The 23,521-nt window shown below is 46.8% G+C and overlaps 1 protein-coding gene across 1 annotated transcript in view; it reads left to right on the forward strand.

Moving 5' to 3' along the window:
* Positions 1–23,521, forward strand: part of atrip (ATR interacting protein) — a 49,118-nt gene that overhangs the window by 16,518 nt on the left and 9,079 nt on the right. The window contains exons 7-15 of the mRNA XM_056274821.1: positions 911–1,013; positions 1,419–1,589; positions 10,245–10,524; positions 11,860–11,907; positions 13,730–13,926; positions 14,697–14,830; positions 15,136–15,227; positions 17,839–17,925; positions 18,198–18,273. Coding sequence (XP_056130796.1) covers positions 911–1,013; positions 1,419–1,589; positions 10,245–10,524; positions 11,860–11,907; positions 13,730–13,926; positions 14,697–14,830; positions 15,136–15,227; positions 17,839–17,925; positions 18,198–18,273 — 1,188 coding nt within the window. The remainder of the gene's footprint in view (positions 1–910; positions 1,014–1,418; positions 1,590–10,244; positions 10,525–11,859; positions 11,908–13,729; positions 13,927–14,696; positions 14,831–15,135; positions 15,228–17,838; positions 17,926–18,197; positions 18,274–23,521) is intronic.

The following is a 23,521-nucleotide window of genomic DNA, read 5'->3' on the forward strand; positions in this document are numbered from 1 at the left end:
GATTTATATGAAAATGAATCCAGGGGTCTGGGTAGTGTAGTGGTCTATTCCATTGCCTACCAATATGGGGATCAGCAGTTCGAAGCCACTTGTTATCTCTGGCTTGGTCGGGCATCCCTACAGACACAATTGGCCGTGTCTGTGGGTATGTGTCCTGATCACTGCACTAGCACCTCCTCTGGTTGGTCAGGGCGCCTGTTCGGGGGGGAGGGGGAACTGGGGGGGGGGATAGTGTGATCCTCCCACGTACTACGTCCCCCTGGTGAAACTCCTCACTGTCAGGTGAAAAGAAATGGCTGGTGACTCCACATGTATGGGAGGAGGCATGTGGTAGACTGCAGCCTTCCCTGGATCAGCAGAGGGGGTGGAGCAGAGACCAGGACTGCTCGGAAGAGTGGGGTAATTGGCCGGACACGATTGGGGAGAAAAAGGAGGGAAAAAAATCTGGGGGAAAAAAAAATGGAACCACTGATGTCAGTGGCTATGGAAGGGGCTATTGCAAGAAATCCGCCGCCATTTTGATAAAACATGAGTGAAAACAGCAGCTGTGAGAGCTTCTCAAAAGCAGTGAAATAAAAGTACATTTATCAAAAGTAAGCAAAGCAGATGCTTTCTGTCCTCCATGATTTTTTTCCCATGGAAATTACCTCAACTTCCACTACATAATGTTCGGTTCTCAAAGCTGTCGAAATGGGGGCTGGTTCTCAGAAGACACCAAGGCAGAACTGGCTCCACACCGGCACCGTTCTGCTGGAGGAGAGGTTATCGAGCTCCTGCTAGAAATCCAAACAGGGCCCAGATAAAGTCTCATGAAAACACAGGTTGTTGTGCAGACATATTTCATTGACAGGACTGTGTGTGTGTGTGTATGTGTGTGTGTGTGTTTGTGTGTGTGTGTGTTGTCTAGCAGGTTGTGTCCTGTTAAGTCTGTTGTTACAGCAGCCTTTGTCTCCCAGCACTCTGGGTCTCCATCATCTCCTCAGTGTCAGTCCAAACAACCTGCGTACACCGAGGTACACAAACCTATACACTTATACATACTTACTCAGATCAACATACTATCTACACACTCCTATTCACACTGGTGCATGCTGGTCCATACACACACAGCCTACATAAACCTACACACTACTGTACACACACATGGGTCTCCATCACCTCCTCAGTGTCCGTTCCAATAACCTGCAAATGCCCAAGTACACAAATCTAAACACCTACACACCCCTACTCACACTGACACATAGTAGTCCATACACACACAGCCTGCACAAACCAACACACTAACGTACACAAACACGCAGGTGGAGAAATAGTACTTTTATTTTAAATGTATAAAGAAGCAAAGCAGACCTGTTAATATGTCATGTGAAGTGCTGTGGTCCATAGAGGTCTGTTTGTGTTCTGGTTCTGTGTTGTAGAGGACTCTATGTGGGATCCAGCAGTTCTCCTGGCAAAATGGTTCAGAATGACAGAACCAGGACCAGCATCAGTAGAACTACCTTCAGTCTGATCCAGACCCAAGCTTTGACCGGCCTCAACATTCTGAGCCAGAGCCGGAACCCGCCTGCTGCCAGAGCCACTAGATCCAAGTACTTTATTTGTAGAGCAATACTAGGACATAGTATTTATATTTTTGTGACACACATTTTCATGTGACAACCTGTATTTCATTACTAGATTCTCTCCAACTGCCCCCCCCTCGGAAATGGTAATTTTCACAATCTACTCACTGATTCGTTCCTGGTTCGCGCCTCAGTTCGATTCCATTGTTTTATCGATCACTCAGTTCTGAGGAGAGCAGGTGAGCAGAACAGAGTGTCAGATGAAGGAAACACTACTAATACTACTTCCGGCTGCTCCCGTTAGGGGTCGCCACAGTGGATTATCCGTTTCCATTTCTTCCTGTCTTCTGCGTCTTCCTCTGTCACACCAGCCACCTGCATGTCTTCCCTCACCACATCCATAATCCATAAACCTCCTCTTTGGCCTTCCTCTTTTCCTCTTTCCTGGCAGCTCCATATTCCATATCCTTCTCCCAATATACCCAGCATCTCTCCTCCACACATGTCCAAGCCATCTCAATCTTGCCGCTCTTGCTTTGTCTCCAAACCGTCCAACCTGAGCTGTCCCTCTAATATAAATCCTGTCCTTCTTCGTTATTCCCAGTGAAAATCTTAGCATCTTCAACTCTGCCACCTCCACCTCCGCCTCCTGTCTTTTCGTCAGTGCCACTGTCTCCAAACCATATAACATAGCTGGTCTCACAACCATCTTGTAAACCTTCCCTTTAACTCTTGCTGGTACCTTTCTATTACACATCACTCCTGACACTCTTCTCCACCCACTCCACCCTGCCTGCACTCTCTTCTTCACCTCTCTACTGCACTCCCCGTTACTTTGGACAGTTGACCCTAAGTATTTAAACTCATGCGCCTTCGTCAACGCTACTCCTTGCTTCCTCACCATTCCACTGTCCTCCCTCTCATTCATGCATAGGTATTCCGTCTTGCTCCTACTGACTTTCAGTCCTCTTCTCTCCAGTGCATACCTCCACCTCTCCAGGCTCTCCTCAACCTGCACACTACTCTTGCTACAGATCACAATGTCATCCGCGAACATCATTGTCCATGGAGACTCCTGCCTGATCTTGTCCGTCAACCTGTCCATCACCATTGCGAACAAGAAAGGGCTCAGAGCCGATCCTTGATTTAATCCCACCTCCACCTTGAACCCATCTGTCATTCCATCCGCACACTTCCCTCATACATATCCTGCACCACTCCTACATACTTCTGTGCAACTCCCGACTTCCTCATACAATACCACACCTCCTCTCTCGGCACCCTGTTGTCTCTAAATCTACAAAGACACAATGCAACTCTTGCTGGCCTTCTCTATACTTCTCAATCAACATTCTCAAAGCAAACATCGCATCTGTGGTGCTCTTTCGTGGCATGAAACCATTCTGCTGCTCGCTAATCGTCACCTCTCCTCTTAACCTTGCTTCTATTACTCTTTCCCATATCTTCATGCTGTGGCTGATCAACTTTATACCTCTGTAGTTGCTGCAGTTCTGCACATTGCCCTTGTTCTTGAAAATCGGTACCAGTATGCTTCTTCTCCACTCCTCAGGCATCCTCTCACTTTCCAAGATTGTGTTAAACAATCTAGTTAAAAACCCCACTGCCGTATCTCCTAAACACCTCCATACCTCCACAGGTATGTCATCAGGACCAACTGCCTTTCCACTCTTCATCCCTGCCCTCACTTCCTCCTTGCTAATCCACTGAACTTCCTGATTCACTATCCCTACATCATCCAACCTTCTCTCTCTCTCATTTTCTTCATTCATCAGCCCCTCAAAGTATTCCTTCCATCTTCTCAGCACACTCTCCTCGCTTGTCAGCACATTTCCATGTCTATCCTTGATCGCCCTAAACTAGATGAAGGAAACACTATACTGCACAATAAACATAGAGTGAGGTAATTTAATCCCTTGTGAAACCATTCATTCATCCACTCCTCACCTCTGTCCTACAATCAACAATACTGTACCTTCACCTGTATTGCTCCATATCCACTCTGCTCAGTTATTTTACGGAAACCGGCCATTCACCCGCGTTGTGGTTGAATGACCGGTTTGGACGACATGGTGGTGCAGTGGTTAGCACTGTTGCCTCACAGCAAGAAGGTCCTGGGTTCGAACCTTGGGGTTGTCCACCCTTGGGGGGGAGGGGGTCATCCCAGGTTGTCCTCTGTGTGGAGTTTGCATGTTCTCCCTGTGTCTGTGGTGAGTTTTCTGCGGGTGCTCCGATTTCCCCCACCATCAAAAAGACATGCATTTTAGGGATAGTACTCCTGTCTGTGTCCCTGACTGAGGCATGGCAAGACCAACTGGAGTTGGTCCCCGGGCGCTACACGGCAGCTGCCCACTGCAGCTGCCCACTGCTCCTAGCTACACAGCTAGGATGGGTTACGTGCAGCATAATTTCCCCACAGGGATCAATAAAGTATCTCAAATCTCAACGCAGCAGCAAAAACTCAGACTGGACGGACTGACTAAGAGACCGACTCCATGAGTACAAAAAACTTTTTGTTAGAAAGGTTCCAGATGGGTGTGTGTGTAGAGTGCCGTTGGTACTACCTTCCATGGTGGGGCGGAACTTTCCTCATTCTCCAGGAGAGCGTCAGACCTTTTTAAGTGATGGACTGAAAAGCAGCATGAAGTTATAGCTTGAGATTACCGCAGTATAGTTCAAGGAAGAGTTTTACTCTTATATGTTCCTCCTGTCCCCCGAAAACGTGCTGTGTTCGTATGCATCCAGAGAAATGTAAGTTGTGGGGTTTACTTACTGGATATGACGCTGTTGCTTTGTTAGGTTTCTGCAATTATAGTGTGAATGAGTAGTAGTGAAATGCTTCATTTGTCACCGCTAACAGCACCGAGCTAACGGTTAACAGCTAGCGGCTTTCATGTTTGTGCTTCTGACAGTTCTTACCAGTTGTATTTTCTGTATAATGTTGCCAATGATGCATAGTTTTTTCTGAATGATTTCTTAGGTTATGCTAGCCTACTGTGACTAAGATACTGTAGTCTAACATTAGCTTGTTAGCTTGGGTGTTGTAGCTAATCTACTACTACTACTACTGCTATTACCACCACCACCACTACTACTACTACTTTCAGCTGCTCCCGTTAGGGATCGCCACAGCAGATTATCCTTTTCCATTTCTTCCTGTCCTCTGCATCTTCCTCTGTCACATCAGCCACCTGCATGTCCTCCCTCACCACATCGATAAACCTCCTCTTTGGCCTTCCTCTTCTCCTCTTCCCTGGCAGCTCCATATTCAGCATCCTTCTCCCTATATACCCAACATCTCTCCTCCACACATGTCCAAGCCATCTCAATCTTGCCTCTCTTGCTTTGTCTCCAAATCATTCAACCTGCGCTGTCCCTCTAATATACTCGTTCCTAATCCTGTCCTTCTTCATCACTCCCAATGAAAATCTCATCATCTTCAACTCTGCCACCTCCAGCTCCACCTCCTGTCTTTTCATCAGTGCCACTGTCTCCAAACCATATAACATAGCTGGTCTCACTACCATCTTGTAAACCTTCCCTTTAACTCTTGCTGGTACCCTTCTGTCACAAATCACTCCTGGCACTCTTCTCCACCCACTCCACCCTGCTTGCACTCTCTTCTTCACCTCTCTTCTGCACTCCCCGTTACTTTGGGCAGTTGAACCCAAGTATTTAAACTCATTTGTCTTCGTCATCTCTACTTTTTGCATCCTCACCATTCCACTGTCCTCCCTCTCATTCACGCATAGGTATTCCGTCTTGCTCCTACTGACTTTCATTCCTCTTCTCTCCAGTGCATACCTCCACCTCTCCAGGCTCTCCTCAACTTGTACACTACTCTCGCTACAGATCACAATGTCATCCGCGAACATCATCGTCCATGGAGACTCCTGCCTGATCTTGTCCGTCAACCTGTCCATCACAATTGCAAACAAGAAAGGGCTCAGAGCCGATCCTTGATGTAATCCCGACCTCCACGTTGAACCCATCTGTCATTCCAACCGCACACCTTACCATTGTCACACTTCCCTCATACGTATCCTGCACCACTCGTACATACTTCTCTGCAACTCCTGACTTCCTCATACAATACCACACCTCCTCCCGGCACCCTGTCGTCTCTAAATCTACAAAGACACAATGCAACTCTTGCTGGCCTTCTCTATACTTCTCGATCAACATTCTCAAAGCAAACATCGCATCTGTGGTGCTCTTTCATGGCATGAAACCATACTGCTGCTCGCTAATCATCACCTCTCCTCTTAACCTAGCTTCTATTACTCTTTCCCAAATCTTCATGCTGTGGCTGATCAACTCTATACCTCTGTAGTTGCTACAGTTCTGCACATCGCCCTTGTTCTTGAAAATCGGTACCAGTATGCTTCTTCTCCACTCCTCAGGCATCCTCTCACTTTCCAAGATTGTGTTAAACAATCTAGTTAAAAACCCCACTGCCGTATCTCCTAAACACCTCCATACCTCCACAGGTATGTCATCAGGACCAACTGCCTTTCCACTCTTCAACCCTGCCCTCACTTCCTCCTTGCTAATCCACTGAACTTCCTGATTCACTATCCCTACATCATCCAACCTTCTCTCTCTCTCATTTTCTTCATTCATCAGCCCCTCAAAGTACTCCTTCCACCTTCTCAGCACACTCTCCTCGCTTGTCAGCACATTTCCATCTCTATCCTTGATCGCCCTAACTTGCTGCACATCCTTTGCAGCTCGGTCCCTCTGTCTAGCCAATCGGTACAAGTCCTTTTCTCCTACCTTAGTGTCTAACCTGTCATACAACTCACCATACGCCTTTTCCTTTGCCTTTGCCACCTCTCTCTTTGCTTTACACTGCATCTCCTTGTACTCCTGTCTACTTTCTTCATCTCTCTGACTATTCCACTTCTTCTTTGCCAACCGTTTCCTCTGTATACTTTGCTGTACTTCCTCATTCCACCACCAAGTCTCCTTGTCTTCCTTCCTCTGTCCTGATGACACACCAAGTACCTTCCTAGCTGTCTCCCTCACTATTTCTGCAGTGGTTGCCCAGCCATCTGGCAACTCTTCACTACCACCCAGTGCCTGTCTTAACTCCTGCCTGAACTCCACACAACAGTCTTTCTTCTTCAACTTCCACCATTTGATCTTCGGCTGTGTCTTCACTCGCTTCCTCTTCTTGGTCTCCAAACTCATCCTACAGACCACCATCCGATGCTGCCTAGCTACGTTCTCCCCTGTCACCACCTTGCAGTCTCCAATCCCTTTTAGATCGCGCCTTCTACATAAGATATAGTCCACCTGTGTGCACTTTCCTCCACTCTTGTACGTCACCCTGTGTTCCTCCCTCTTCTTGAAATATATATTCACCACAGCCATTTCCATCCTTTTCGCAAAATTGACCACCATCTGTCCTTCCACATTTCTCTCCTTGACTCCATACCTTCCCATCACCTCCTCATCACCTCTGTTCCCTTCACCAACATGTCCATTGAAGTCTGCTCCAATCACCACTCTCTCCTCCTTGGGTACCTTCTCCACCACGTCGTCCAACTCACTCCAGAATTCTTCTTTTTCATACATCTCACACCCAACTTGCGGGGCATATGCGCTGATAACATTCAGCAATACACCTTCAATTTCCAGCTTCATACTCATCACTCTGTCTGACACTTTCTTCACCTCAAGCACACTCTTGACATACTCTTCCTTCAGAATGACCCCTACCCCATTTCTCCTCCCATTTGCACCATGGTAGAAGAGTTTGAACCCACCTCCGATACTCCTGGCCTTACTCCCCTTCCACCTGGTCTCTTGCACACACAGTATGCCTACCTTTCTTCTTTCCATCATATCAGCCAGGTCTCTCCCTTTACCAGTCATAGTGCTAACATTCAAAGTTCCAACTCTCACCTCCACATGCCTACCCTTCCTCCTCTCTAGCTGCCTCTGGACATGCTTTCCCCCCTCTCCTTTGCCCAACAGTAGCATAGTTTCCACCGACACCCTACTGGTTAACAGTACCGGTGGCGGGCGTTGGTTACCCGGGCCTCGACCGATCCGGTATGGAAATCTTATTTATGATCCGCATATTTGATTTGGCAAAGATTTTACGCCGGATGCCCTTCCTGACGCAACCCTCCCCATTTATTCGGGCTTGGGACCGGCACTAAGGATGCACTGGCTTGTGCATCCTCAGTGGCTGGGTTACCCGCAAACATGACCAAACCAGTTTAATTCCCTATTTTTACCATTGTCAGTAAACTGTCATGGTGACAATAGCTTCCTTAACTCTGTTCAGCACTTCAGTGTTGGTGACGTGTGCTGGGTATGGGATTTGCAGCATTCTTTTATATGCTCTGGATTCAGAGGCTTGTATTTTTTCTCCATAGCTTTTGTTAGGGTCCAGGGCTCTGCACCGTATAGAAGAGTTGCTGTTATGATGGTGCCAAGCAGTTGCATTTTTGACTTCATTCCAAGGTTTTTAACTTCCCAGATCGTGTTCAGCTTGGTCATTGCGCTTGTTGCAATGGTGAATCTGCTCCTAATTTATTTTTCCGATCGTCCGTCTTCATTAATCACAGATCTGAGATATTTAAAAGACGTGACTTCCTCAAGTTTTGCGCTGCCATCAATGATTTCTGTGTTCTGCTCTTCAGTCTCTTTGGTCTCCCTCCTCGGGTGATCTTTTGTTACGATTTGCTTTGCAAACCCAGTAGCCCATGCCTATTGTGCCTCAAATAATAAAGTATAGTGACCTGAAGATCCACTCTCTGTGTCTTGTGTCCTGGCCAGCACCCAAGGGTGAATGTCAGCTAGTTAATGCGACCACCAGTCCTAGACGGTCCCTCAACAATAATTTTTACATGAAAGTTTTGGTTTTGGTTGGTTGCTATTTATGAACTGAACTGAACTGTTTGCCTTCACGAGCTGAACGGAACTTAAGTAGTGGAGTTTTGAGTCGATTATTTTTGTTCTGTGGACTTTGGGACTGTGGTATTTTGGAAGTTTTTGTGAAAGTCTTTAAATATATGAGTATTTTGTTTTGCGCTATTTTGTGTTTGTGTTGTTCCTCTTGGGCTCCTGAATGTGGGCATTCAATGTGTCGCGTGTACGTATTGCATGGTGTGCATCCTCTTGCGAGGTTTGACTTAAGCATTAAACAAAACTAGAAACGAAACAAAACCTTACTGACCAGTTGCCAGGAGAGAGACCTGGCTGGCACCCCTAGCAAAATGATAATAAAAAGACATCAACTAGTCCCATGTGCTGAACTAAACTATACAATACCCTATGATGTTGTGCAGTTTGTTTAAACTAGAGATAGATGTCCTCAGAGAGGAATCTCTTTTTCAGTTCCTGTAAGGACCACAATAATAAATATTAATCAACACATGCATAAAACAGGAAGTCAGATACTACACTGTACTACAGCAAGACTAACAGAGACATGACACAGGAAGTCAGATATTACACTGTACTACGGCAAGACTAACAGAGGCATGACACAGGAAGTCAGATATTACACTGTACTACAGAAAGACCAACAGAGACATGACACAGTAAGTCAGATACTACACTGTACTACAGAAAGACCAACAGAGAAGTCCGTGGTAGTGTAGCGGTCTAAGCATCGGCTTTGTGTCGATGCAGTTGCCCACTGGGGACTGGGGTTCGTGCCCCGGTCTCGTCAGATCCGACTATGGCCGGACTCGATGAAGCAGCGATCATTGGCAACGCTGTCTTCGGGAGGGGGGCGGAGTCGGCTTGTGTTCGTCACGTGAATGCGTCTCTGTGTGTGTCGGAAAAAACAGTGGTTCGGCCTGGAGTCGCCTTGTCACGAAAGTGGGGAGGCGGTCTCCTTAGAGACTGCCGGCTGGAGAGATGCAGTTGGCGAACGTATGCAGTACGAGGGTGGGTGTTGGAATTAAAATAGGGATCGATTGGCCACTAAATTGGGAGAAAAAAGGGAAAAATCAGAAATAAATTAAAAAAGAAAAAAAGACCAACAGAGACATGACACAGTAAGTCAGATACTACACTGTACTACAGCAAGACTAACAGAGACATGACAAAGGAAGTCAGATACTACACTGTACTACAGCAAGACTAACAGACATGACACAGGAAGTCAGATATTAAACTGTGCAAGACTAACAGACTTGACACAGAAAGTCGGATACTACACTGTACTACAGCAAGACTAACAGACATGACACAGGAAGTCAGATATTAAACTGTGCAAGACTAACAGACTTGACACAGAAAGTCGGATACTACACTGTACTACAGCAAGACTAACACATGACACAGGAAGTCAGATACTATACTGTACTACAGTAAGACTAACAGACATGATACAGTAAGTCAGATACTACACTGTACTACAGCAAGACTAACAGACATGACACAGGAAGTCAGATATTACACTGTACTACAGCAAGACTAACAGACATGACACAGGAAGTCAGATATTAAACTGTGCAAGACTAACAGACTTGACACAGAAAGTCGGATACTACACTGTACTACAGCAAGACTAACAGACATGACACAGGAAGTCAGATACTATACTGTACTACAGTAAGACTAACAGACATGATACAGTAAGTCAGAGTTGACACAGTACACTTCTTCTTACAGTTTTATTTCCCTCCTTCTCTGCAGGTTCTGTCCAGGTGCTGTTCACCTCCTGCCTCTACTGGATCACCACCTGACCCAGCTCTGCCAGGCTCTCCACGCACTCAGTCCCGCCATCTCCGGTGCCAACATTCCATCTGCACCAGGGGGTTGTCATGGCATCAGTCCTCCAGGAGACGGTTCTGTGTTAGGTTTTTCCTGCTCCAGCCTGGCCTGTGGAGGTCTGGAGGAGGCCGGCTTTAGTCTGGAGGAGGCCGGGCTGGCGGCGCTGAGGGTCCTCTCTCTGCTTCTGGCCTACAGTGATGAGGTCTGTGTCCAAAACTACATACTGCCATTTCCACATTCCCAAGGAGGCTGAACTACATTAGCCTCCTGAAACCAGTCTGAAGTGGCTCACAAGCACCATTTTCTCTAGATGGGATATTAGTCTAAAAGCATCCATTGAGCAAAGACTGAGTCCGGCAGCTGGAAGCCAGACCAGTCGGTGAACTGAGGAGGAGTTTAGATGACAACAGTGAGCAGTGACGTATTTTGAAAATGACGTCTGTGCTAGGAGCGGTTAGCGTCCATGCTCCTATAGAATTATTTTTGTCAGAATTTGAGTTCATTAACTCATTGAACAGGAGGAGCAGTGGCTCTACTCAGCCGCTGCTCCTTCACGTCGAAAGCAGCCAGTTGAGGTGGTTTGGGCATCTGATTAGGATGCCTCCTGGGCACCTTCTTTTGGAGGTTTACCGGGCACGGCCAACTGGGAGGAGACCCTGAGGTAGACCCAGAACTCGCTGGAGGGACTACATGTCCAATCAGGCCTGGGAATGCCTTGGGATCCCCCAGGAGGAGCTGGAGGGTGTTGCTGGGGAGAGGGATGTCTGGAGTGCCCTGCTTACCTTGCTGCCACCGCGGCCCCACCCCGGAGAAGTGTCTGAAGATGAATGAATGAATGAATAACTCATTGAAAAATTAAAAAAAAGGTATTGAATTCCTTTATCAGACAGAATAACTAGCTACATGGACTGCCCCTTAGCAAGGATGTCCACTCTGCCTGGGTGAGTTGTCTGTCTGACAGCTTCTTCACCAACTTGTTCACATCACTGGCGTGTGTCTGGCGTCCATCTCTCTGTCTGCCGTTTAGGGCGCCATCTGTTGTTTTCCGATGTCTCTGGAGTGCAGTAAGTAGGTTGAACATCTTTTGCTGCCTGGTTTTCGGCTTTCCATATTGTGCCAGACAAGCCTTCTCTGTGAACTCAGTCACACGTTGGAAAGTGGTCTCATCTAGATGCGACGTGATTCTGTGCTGGATCTGCTCCTCTTTGGCTTTCAGAGTGTCATGGTAAAAGTAGTTTGTCTCACCTGTTCTTTCAACAGCCGGCTCTGTGCCCTCTGGAGGGTCTGGTTAGCTCGGTGGCTAGATAGATGTCATGAGTAATAACAGTAAGTAAGTATTAAGACCAGGAGAGCTTACAGGAGCCATCCTCTACACTGGTATTACAAAAGTAATACCAAAGTTAACATCAAGTTAGCAGTTTCCATGGTAGTATTTGTGTTAAGGTCAGTGCTAATGGTGATGTGATGTGTCAGCTTGTCGAGTGTTTTTTTGAAAAGGGTTTGAGTACTGACCATTGATCTCTTCCCGTTTGAGCAGGTGGTGCAGCAGGTGCTATCTGTATGGAGCCACAGTGAGGAGTTACAGGTGAATGTTTGCTAGATACTACACATTACTGAGCTAACAATCTTACTCTTGTTTTAACTCTTTACTGTGTCTCGTGAAACGTCACTATAATTACTTCCACCGCACAACTACACTACTTCAGTCACTGGGAGCTGACCAGTACAACCAGTCTGCTGCTGCTGGACAGAGATGTTTTACTGCGACATATAGAAGTATTCAGATATGTTTTACTGGGACATGTAGAAGTATTCCGAGATGTTTTACTGGGAGATATAGAAGTATTTTACTTGGACACGTAGAGGTATTTAGAGATGTTTTACTTGGACATGTAGAAGTATTCAGAGATGTTTTACTGGGAGATATAGGAGTATTTTACTGGGACATGTAGAAGTATTTAGAGATGTTTTACTTGGACATGTAGAAGTATTCAGAGAGGTTTTACTGGGACGTATAGAAGTATTTAGAGATGTTTTACTTGGACGTATAGAAGTATTGAGAGATGTTTTACTGGGAGATGTAGAAGTATTCAGAGATGTTTTACTGGGACATATAGAAGTATTGAGAGATGTTTTACTGGGAGATGTAGAAGTATTCAGAGATGTTTTACTGGGAGATATAGAAGTATTGAGAGATGTTTTACTGGGACATATAGAAGTATTGAGAGATGTTTTACTGGGAGATATAGAAGTATTCTGAGCTGTTTTACTGGGACATGTAGAAGTATTCAGAGATGTTTTACTGGTACATATAAAAGTATTCAGAGTTGTTTTACTGGGAGATATAGAGGTATTTAAAGATGTTTTACTGGGACATATAGAAGTATTCAGAGTTGTTTTACTGGGACATGTAGAAGTATTCAAAGATGTTTTACTGGGACATATAGAAGTATTCAGAGATGTTTTACTGGGACATGTAGAAGTATTCAGCAATATTTTACTGGGACATATAGAAGTATTCAGAGTTGTTTTACTGGGACATATAGAAGTATTCAGAGATGTTTTACTGGGACATATAGAAGTATTCAGAGATGTTTTACTGAGACATATGGAAGTATTCAGAGATTTTTTTTACTGGGACATGTAGAAGTATTCAGAGATGTTTTACTGAGACATGTAGAAGTATTCAGAGATGTTTTACTGGGACATATAGAAGTATTCAGAGATGTTTTACTGGGACATATAGAAGTATTCAGAGATGTTTTACTGAGACATATGGAAGTATTCAGAGATTTTTTTACTGGGACATGTAGAAGTATTCAGAGATGTTTTACTGGGACATATAGAAGTATTCAGAGATGTTTTACTGAGACATATGGAAGTATTCAGAGATTTTTTTACTGGGACATATAGAAGTATTCAGAGATGTTTTACTGAGACATATGGAAGTATTCAGAGATTTTTTTACTGGGACATGTAGAAGTATTCAGAGATGTTTTACTGAGACATATAGAAGTATTCAGAGATGTTTTACTGGGCGATATAGAAGTATTCAGAGATGTTTTTCTGAGACATATAGAAGTATTCAGAGATTTTTTTACTGGGACATGTAGAAGTATTCAGCAATGTTTTACTGCAAGATATAGAAGTATTTTACTTGGACATGTAGAAGTATTCAGAGATGTTTTACTGGGACATGTAGAAGTATTCAGCAATATTTTACTGGGACATATAAAAGTATTCAGAGTTGTTTTACTGGGACATATAGAAGTATTCAGAGATGTTTTACTGGGACATGTAGAAGTATTTTACTGGACATGTAGAAGTATTCAGTGGCTGAGGGGATGTGAACCTGTTGGGTGACTGAACTTAATACGTAAAGCCGCTTCATACCTGCTCTCCTCCAGTCAGGCACAGAGCTGCCTGGCAGTAAGACTACAGGTCCTCCAGGTGGCGGACTACACTCCCAGCATGCTGTGGGCCAGCACCTGCTGCAGCTGTGTGACCCGCTGTTCTGCAGTGGCTGTGGTCGTAAGGAGGTTTTGGTCCAAACTGCTCTGAAAACACTGTGTGTTCTGCTAGAGCGCACACCACACACACACAGGTACTACTACACACACACACACACACACCGCACACCACACACACACCGCACACCACACACACTCACACACACCTACACACACACACACAGGCAGGTACTACCACACACACACACAAACCACACACCACACACACACACACACACACACACACGCACCACACACACACACACACCACACCACACACACACACAAACCGCACACCACACACACACCACACACACACCACACACACACCACACACACACACACACACACACACACACACACACCACACCACACCACACACACACACAAACCGCACACCACACACACACCACACACACACCACACACACCACACACACACCACACACACTCACACACACCTACACACACACACACAGGCAGGTACTACCACACACACACACACAAACCGCACACCACACACACACCACACACACACACACACACACACACGCACCACACACAGCATCCCAGAACAAGCAGCACTGCTAGTATTTTTACTGAAGCTGTCCTGAATACCAAATTAATATTGGAATCAACAGCCAATATTCAAACTTCGGCTTGGGGGGGGGGGGGGCATGACTCGGGAAGGTAAAAGTGACAGAGAGAGTGTTGGGTCAGGTGTCATTCTCAGTGAACAGTCTGTCCTGTCAGTAATTACTGCTGCTGTCTCTTTTAACTGCCTCTCTGTGCTAATCCTGTCTGTTTTTCTTTCTGACTCTGTGTGTGTGTGTGTGTGTGTGTGTGTGTGTGTGTGTGCTGCAAAGTGTGTTGTGGAGTCGTGCAGTGTGTGTGTGTTTGTCAGTAGACAGTAATGTACAGACAGTAATGGAGTGTGTGTCTGTACTGCTGTGTGTATCTGACAAGGAACCACTGGATGTTAACCTCTGTTCGCAACACGGTGAGTACATCCCATTCACATGTCTGTCTGTTTACGTGTCTGTTGACATGTCTGTCTGTATGTGTCTGTTGACATGTCTGTCTGTATGTGTCTGTTCACGTCTGTCTGTTGCTGTGTCTGTTCACATGTCTGTCTGTTTACATGTCTGTCTTACCTGAGTGATTCATCGCTGGTATCTTTCAGCTCAAATGTTGTTGTTTATGGAATGGAAGAGACAGGATTCACTACATTGCTGTTGCCCTAACCTGTCTGTTGATGTGTCTGTCTGCCTGTCTCTTTGCTTCTGTCTGTGTGTCTTTCTGTAGAGACCTGTGTGTTCCTGAGGCTGTTCCACTTTATCAGAACCAGACCAGACCCTCAGGCCACACACACACAATGGATCTCCATGGACCTACAGGTACACCCCTCAAACACACACACACACACACACACACACACACACACACACACACACACACACACACACACACACACACACACACACACACACACACACATATGCAAATTGACATGACCATTAACTAGTGTTACAATGGCCATGTGTAGTATTCACAGAGGATCAGGAGTAGCTGCAGTCACAGCATGTTAGATCCCACATTAAACAGGCCCTGGTTAGGTGTGGTTATCCTAACTGGGTCTTTGTCAAAGCCAGGAAGACCCCAAACAGTGCACCAGCCCATCGAAGAGAGGAGAAGGACAACAGCTGTCTAAGTGTAAACCAGTGGTGATTCTGTATGTGGTTGGAGTGTCTGAAAAGCTGAGATGCGTATTTTCCAAACACCGTGTCTCAGTTACTTTCAAACCCAAAACACACTGTGCCAGAAGTTGGTCCACCCCAAGGATCGGGTCCCCCGGCACAAACAGAGCAATATAGTGTAGCTGTTAAGTGGCAGGAGGATTACTGGGACTTGTACATTGGGGAAACCAAACAGACGCTGGTCAAGAGGATGACACAACACAGGAGAGCTAACACGTCAGACCAGGATTCCACAGTCTACACCATCTACAGGCCAGGACTCCACAGTCTACACCATCTACAGACCAGGACTCCACAGTCTACACCTTTTACAGACCATGACTCCACAGTCTACACCATCTACAGACCAGGCCTCACCAGTCTGCACCATCTACAGACCAGGACTCACCAGTCTACACTATCTACAGGCCAGGACTCCACAGTCTACACCATCTACAGACCAGGACTCCACAGTCTACACTATCTACAGGCCAGGACTCCACAGTCTACACCATCTACAGGCCAGTGGCCACTCTTTCAGGGATGAGGATGTGCACATCCTTGATAGGGAGGAACGCTGGTTTGAACGGGGAGGCCATCTATGTGAAGAGGGAACGACCATCCCTGAACCGAGGGGGGGGGGGGGGCTAAGAGTACATCTGTCACCAACTTACAATGCTGTGATTACAAACATTCCCCAATCCTCTGTGAATAGTACACATGGCTGTTGTGACGCTAGTTACTGGTCACACCATATTTGCCTATGAAACTGGTCGATGGTGTGGGTGGTTATACCACTGTATTGTTTATAAGGGTGGGGACACCTGCAGTCACTGTATTGTTTATAAGGGTGGGGACACCTGCAGTCGGTGTATTGTTTGTAAGGGTGGGGACACCTGAAGTTGGTGTATTGTTTATAAGGGTGGGACATCTGCAGTCGGTGTATTGTTTATAAGGGTGGGACACCTGCAGTCGGTGTATTGTTTATAAGGGTGGGTCACCTGCAGTCGGTGTATTGTTTATAAGGGTGGGACACCTGCAGTCGGTGTATTGTTTATAAGGGTGGGTCACCTGCAGTCGGTGTATTGTTTATAAGGGTGGGACATCTGCGGTCACTGTATTGTTTATAAGGGTGGGACACCTGCAGTCACTGTATTGTTTATAAGGGTGGGACACCTGCAGTCACTGTATTGTTTATAAGGGTGGGACACCTGCAGTCACTATTGTTTATAAGGGTGGGTCACCTGCAGTCGGTGTATTGTTTGTAAGGGTGGGGACACCTGAAGTTGGTGTATTGTTTATAAGGGTGGGACATCTGCAGTCGGTGTATTGTTTATAAGGGTGGGACATCTGCAGTCGGTGTATTGTTTATAAGGGTGGGTCACCTGCAGTCGGTGTATTGTTTATAAGGGTGGGACACCTGCGGTCACTGTATTGTTTATAAGGGTGGGGACACCTGTAGTCGGTGTATTGTTTATAAGGGTGGGACACCTGCGGTCACTGTATTGTTTATAAGGGTGGGACACCTGCAGTCACTGTATTGTTTATAAGGGTGGGGACACCTGCAGTTGATGTATTGTTTATAAGGGTGGGACACCTGCAGTCACTGTATTGTTTATAAGGGTGGGGACACCTGCAGTCGGTGTATTGTTTATAAGGGTGGGACTCCTGCAGTCGGTGTAATCATAATAATAATAATGATACATTTAATGTGTGGGCGCCTTACAGAACACAGTAAAAATAAAAGGTGAGACTGAAGAGGACACTTAGATGATGATGAAACATCTCGTTCAGTAAACGTTGTGTCTAGATGACCTGATTCAGCCGTCTGTGGTCTTCTAGTGCTGTCAGACTTGTTGTGAGTTGCCAGGAGGCCGTGCCTCCTCACATTGACAGGCAGAATGTTTTCTGGCTCCAGCGCTTTGTGTTAACTCTTTTCCTGTCTCTTCAACTGGCTGTGCTGTGTAAAAGTCTCATCATGGCGGGAAAGATACCGGTTTTTCTGCCCGTATGGGGGGTATTTCCTTCTCCCGGTGGGTGAACAAACGGGCAGTTGGTTCTAACACCGGAGAATGGGAGATATGTACGCCTGGAGGACTCCACGGAGTCCACTCCTCTACTTCACACCCTTATGTTGTGTAGGCAGTTGGCACTGTGGTGTCCCAGCTTACTGTGTTTTTATTGTCCATGTGGTTGGTCACGTTGTGTTTTTATTGTCCATGTGGTTGGTCACGTTGTGTTTGTTGTTGTGTTTGTTGTTGTTGTGTTGCAGGTGGTCAGGCTGTTGAGCAGACTGCTGACCCAGAGAAGACAGACCTGGTCCTCTTATGTGCACGCTAACTGTCAGTGTTACACTGAGGTACAACACAAATATACACAACACACACACACTGCTCATGCACCTTGCTTTTTACAAATCTCTCTGTCTCTCTCTCTTTGTCTCTGTCTCTCTGTTGCTGTGTGTCTCTCTGTCTCTGTCTTTGTCTATGTGTCTTTGTCTCTGTCTCGCTGTCTTTGTCTGTCTCTCTGTTTGTTTCTCTGTCTCTATGTTTCTGTCTCTTTGTCTCTGTCTCTCTCTCTCTGTCTGTCTGTCTCTCTCATATATATACTTGTGTGTGTGTGTGTGTGTAGTTGGTCCAGACAGTGGTTGTCATTCTTCATCGTCAGTGGCTGGAACTCAGAGACCCCCTGACCACAGCTCTAACAGGTATCTGTCTGACACAGTACTCCAATTGTACTGTATGTACTGCTATATTACTGCAGGTACTCCAGTAGTACTGTATTTACTATTGAAGTAGTGTTTGTACTATAGCTTGACCAATATGGTGTTTTTAACATCGACTTTAGAGGGAAACATTTCACCGACATGGCGGCTGATGTAGTGAACTTTTAGCCGGCGGGAAAATAGACCTTTTCTGTGTGGCTTGTGCACTGCTTTTCCACCCAAATGACTGCAGCAGTCCTCAGAAGGCTGCTTTCTGTAAAAAAATAACTTTATTAAACAATATATAACATAATTATACCCCACCTGCTGCCCAGTGGCTGCTGGGATAGGCTCCAGCATCCCTGCGACCCTGAGAGCAGGGTAAGTGGCTTGGCTAATGGATGGATATACAGTGTTGAGCAGTTATAGGAATGAACACTGAGAAAATCCATCCATCCATCCATCCATCCATCCATCCATCCATCCATCCATCCATCCATCCATCCATCCATCCATTCATTCATCCATCCATCCATCGTGTGGCGTGTAGCCACATAACTTTGTGTGACTACCAAGCGATGGTAGATACTTTTTCAGTTCACATCTTTCTACCCGGCCCCTCTCGTTTAATAACTCCCAATGCACCGACTGTAGCTACAGACACGCGAGTCGTGGGTATTGTAGCGACAGGAGGAGGCGGTCGCTCTGACTGTCAGCGGCTCTGCGCTGGGCGGGTGCAGGGGCTCATGGCACTGTTAATGTTCGGGTTAGAAGTGTTATAGTTTGTGTTCAGATGTTTGGTTCATGTTGGAATGTGTTGTTGTTTGGGGGTTCGACTTGGACTGGGTGGAGGACTGACTGACTGACTGACTGACTGACTGACCTTAGGGCCGTGACTTAGACTGACATCACCAGTTGTGACCTCAGGGCAGGGATATCATTGCGTTGTAGTTCTGGTGGGTGTGTAAATAAAAGGGCGCTCCCGGCGTTGTGTGGTGTCTGGGATATGGGAGCTGCTCCTTGCCTCTCGACTCCTTCCATGCCGGCTCGCCACATTGGTGTCAGAAGTGGGATCTCATTGAAGAATGGAGAGGGAGATCCAGAGACAGGACTGGGACATTTAGCAGACCCGTTGGTGCTTGGAAAACCTGGCGTGGCAAAAGGTGGAGCCCGCTAGAGATGGAAGTTTTCCAGCCCATGGCTCCAGCGCACCGTGGCCCCACTGCCCCCTAGAGGCCAGGAGGACCAATACAGGGGATTGCCTGCTCCCCGCCATTACCGACTGCTCCCTAAAGGCTAGGAGGGTCAGTACAGGGGAACGCCTGCTGCCCACCGCCACTGACCATTCCCTAGCAACCGAGAGAGATGCTGCGCATAGAACACCAAGCAAGCTGCCCAAGCCAAGTACAACGGGATGACACAGCTGCAGCTGTACCTCTCGCAAGTCCAATTAGCAGCATGGCACAGTAGGTGGAGCGATGAAGATGCTGCCATCCACCTGGCTGTGGTGTTGGAGGATTAGAGTTAACCCTACAAGCACGGAGAAAAACGAAACAAAAACATGCATCCCATAATGAATCTCACCTTCCCCACATGTATTTCAGTGAGTCACAATGTCTTTCATCGGTCATGTGTCTTGAAAACGATGACATCATCTAAAACGTGCTCACGTCACATCCGACTGTAAAGAGAGGAGCACGCAAACGTCACACCCGGTCTTAAAGGGATACACACGCACACATCACACCCGGTCTTAAAGGGATACACACGCACACATCACACCCAGTCTTAAAGGGATACACACGCACACATCACACCCGGTCTTAAAGGGATACACACGCACACATCACACCCGGTCTTAAAGGGATATACACGCACACATCACACCCGGTCTTAAAGGGATATACACGCACACATCACACCCAGTCTTAAAGGGATATACACGCACACATCACACCCGGTCTTAAAGGGATACACGCACACATCACACCCGGTCTTAAAGGGATACACACGCACACATCACACCCGGTCTTAAAGGGATACACACGCACACATCACACCCGGTCTTAAAGGGATACACACGCACACATCACACCCGGTCTTAAAGGGATATACACGCACACATCACACCCGGTCTTAAAGGGATACACACGCACACATCACACCCGGTCTTAAAGGGATACACACGCACACATCACACCCGGTCTTAAAGGGATACACACGCACACATCACACCCAGTCTTAAAGGGATATACACGCACACATCACACCCAGTCTTAAAGGGATATACACGCACACATCACACCCAGTCTTAAAGGGATACACACGCAAACGTCACACCCGGTCTTAAAGGGATATACACGCAAGCATCACACCCGGTCTTAAAGGGATATACACGCAAACGTCACACCCGGTCTTAAAGGGATATACACGCACACATCACACCCGGTCTTAAAGGGATATACACGCAAGCATCACACCCAGTCTTAAAGGGATATACACGCAAACGTCACACCCAGTCTTAAAGGGATATACACGCACACATCACACCCGGTCTTAAAGGGATATACACGCAAACGTCACACCCGGTCTTAAAGGGATATACACGCAAACGTCACACCCAGTCTTAAAGGGATATACACGCACACATCACACCCGGTCTTAAAGGGATATACACGCAAGCATCACACCCAGTCTTAAAGGGATATACACGCAAACGTCACACCCGGTCTTAAAGGGATACACACGCAAACGTCACACCCAGTCTTAAAGGGATATACACGCACACATCACACCCGGTCTTAAAGGGATACACACGCACACATCACACCCAGTCTTAAAGGGATACACACGCAAACGTCACACCCGGTCTTAAAGGGATACACACGCACACATCACACCCGGTCTTAAAGGGATACACACGCAAGCATCACACCCAGTCTTAAAGGGATACACACGCATCACACCCAGTCTTAAAGGGATATACACGCAAACGTCACACCCAGTCTTAAAGGGATACACACGCAAACGTCACACCCAGTCTTAAAGGGATATACACGCACACATCACACCCGGTCTTAAAGGGATACACACGCACACATCACACCCAGTCTTAAAGGGATATATACGCAAACGTCACACCCAGTCTTAAAGGGATACACACGCAAGCATCACACCCGGTCTTAAAGGGATATACACGCAAACGTCACACCCAGTCTTAAAGGGATATGCACGCACACATCACACCCGGTCTTAAAGGGATATACACGCAAACGTCACACCCAGTCTTAAAGGGATATGCACGCACACATCACTCCCGGTCTTAAAGGGATATACACGCAAGCATCCCACCCGGTCTTAAAGGGATATACACGCAAGCATCACACCCGGTCTTAAAGGGATATACACGCAAGCATCACACCCAGTCTTAAAGGGATATACACGCAAACGTCACACCCAGTCTTAAAGGGATATGCACGCACACATCACACCCGGTCTTCAAGGGATATATACGCAGACGTCACACCCAGTCTTAAAGGGATACACACGCAAGCATCACACCCGGTCTTAAAGGGATATACACGCAAGCATCACACCCGGTCTTAAAGGGATATACACGCAAGCATCACACCCGGTCTTAAAGGGATATACACGCAAGCATCACACCCGGTCTTAAAGGGATACACACGCAAGCATCACACCCAGTCTTAAAGGGATACACACGCACACATCACACCCAGTCTTAAAGGGATATACACGCAAGCATCACACCCGGTCTTAAAGGGATACACACGCAAGCATCACACCCGGTCTTAAAGGGATATACACGCACACATCACACCCAGTCTTAAAGGGATACACACGCTAGCATCACACCCGGTCTTAAAGGGATATACACGCACACATCACACCCGGTCTTAAAGGGATATACACGCTAACATCACACCCGGTCTTAAAGGGATACACACGCAAGCATCACACCCGGTCTTAAAGGGATATACACGCAAACGTCACACCCGGTCTTAAAGGGATATACACGCACACATCACACCCGGTCTTAAAGGGATATGCACGCACACATCACACCCGGTCTTAAAGGGATACACACGCAAGCATCACACCCGGTCTTAAAGGGATACACACGCAAGCGTCACACCCGGTCTTAAAGGGATATACACGCACACATCACACCCGGTCTTAAAGGGATATACACGCACACATCACAACCGGTCTTAAAGGGATATGCACGCACACATCACACCCGGTCTTAAAGGGATACACACGCAAGCGTCACACCCGGTCTTAAAGGGATACACACGCAAACGTCACACCCGGTCTTAAAGGGATATACACGCACACATCACACCCGGTCTTAAAGGGATATACACGCACACATCACACCCGGTCTTAAAGGGATATACACGCAAACGTCACACCCGGTCTTAAAGGGATACACACGCAAGCGTCACACCCGGTCTTAAAGGGATATACACGCAAACGTCACACCCGGTCTTAAAGGGATACACACGCAAGCATCACACCAGGTCTTAAAGGGATATACACGCAAACGTCACACCCGGTCTTAAAGGGATATACACGCACACATCACACCCGGTCTTAAAGGGATACACACGCAAGCATCACACCCGGTCTTAAAGGGATATACACGCACACATCACACCCAGTCTTAAAGGGATATACACGCAAGCATCACACCCGGTCTTAAAGGGATATACACGCTAACATCACACCCAGTCTTAAAGGGATACACACGCAAGCATCACACCCGGTCTTAAAGGGATATATATACACGCTAACATCACACCCGGTCTTAAAGGGATACACACGCACACATCACACCCAGTCTTAAAGGGATATACACGCACACATCACACCCGGTCTTAAAGGGATACACACGCAAGCATCACACCCGGTCTTAAAGGGATATACACGCAAAGGTCACACCCGGTCTTAAAGGGATACACACGCAAGCATCACACCCGGTCTTAAAGGGATATACACGCTAACATCACACCCGGTCTTAAAGGGATACACACGCAAGCGTCACACCCGGTCTTAAAGGGATACACACGCAAGCATCACACCCGGTCTTAAAGGGATATACACGCTAACGTCACACCCGGTCTTAAAGGGATACACATGCAAACGTCACACCCGGTCTTAAAGGGATATACACGCAAGCATCACACCCGGTCTTAAAGGGATACACACGCAAGCATCACACCCGGTC

This window comes from Lampris incognitus, chromosome 2 (genome assembly GCF_029633865.1).
Source record: "Lampris incognitus isolate fLamInc1 chromosome 2, fLamInc1.hap2, whole genome shotgun sequence".
In the NCBI taxonomy this organism is placed as follows: Eukaryota; Metazoa; Chordata; class Actinopteri; order Lampriformes; family Lampridae; genus Lampris; species Lampris incognitus.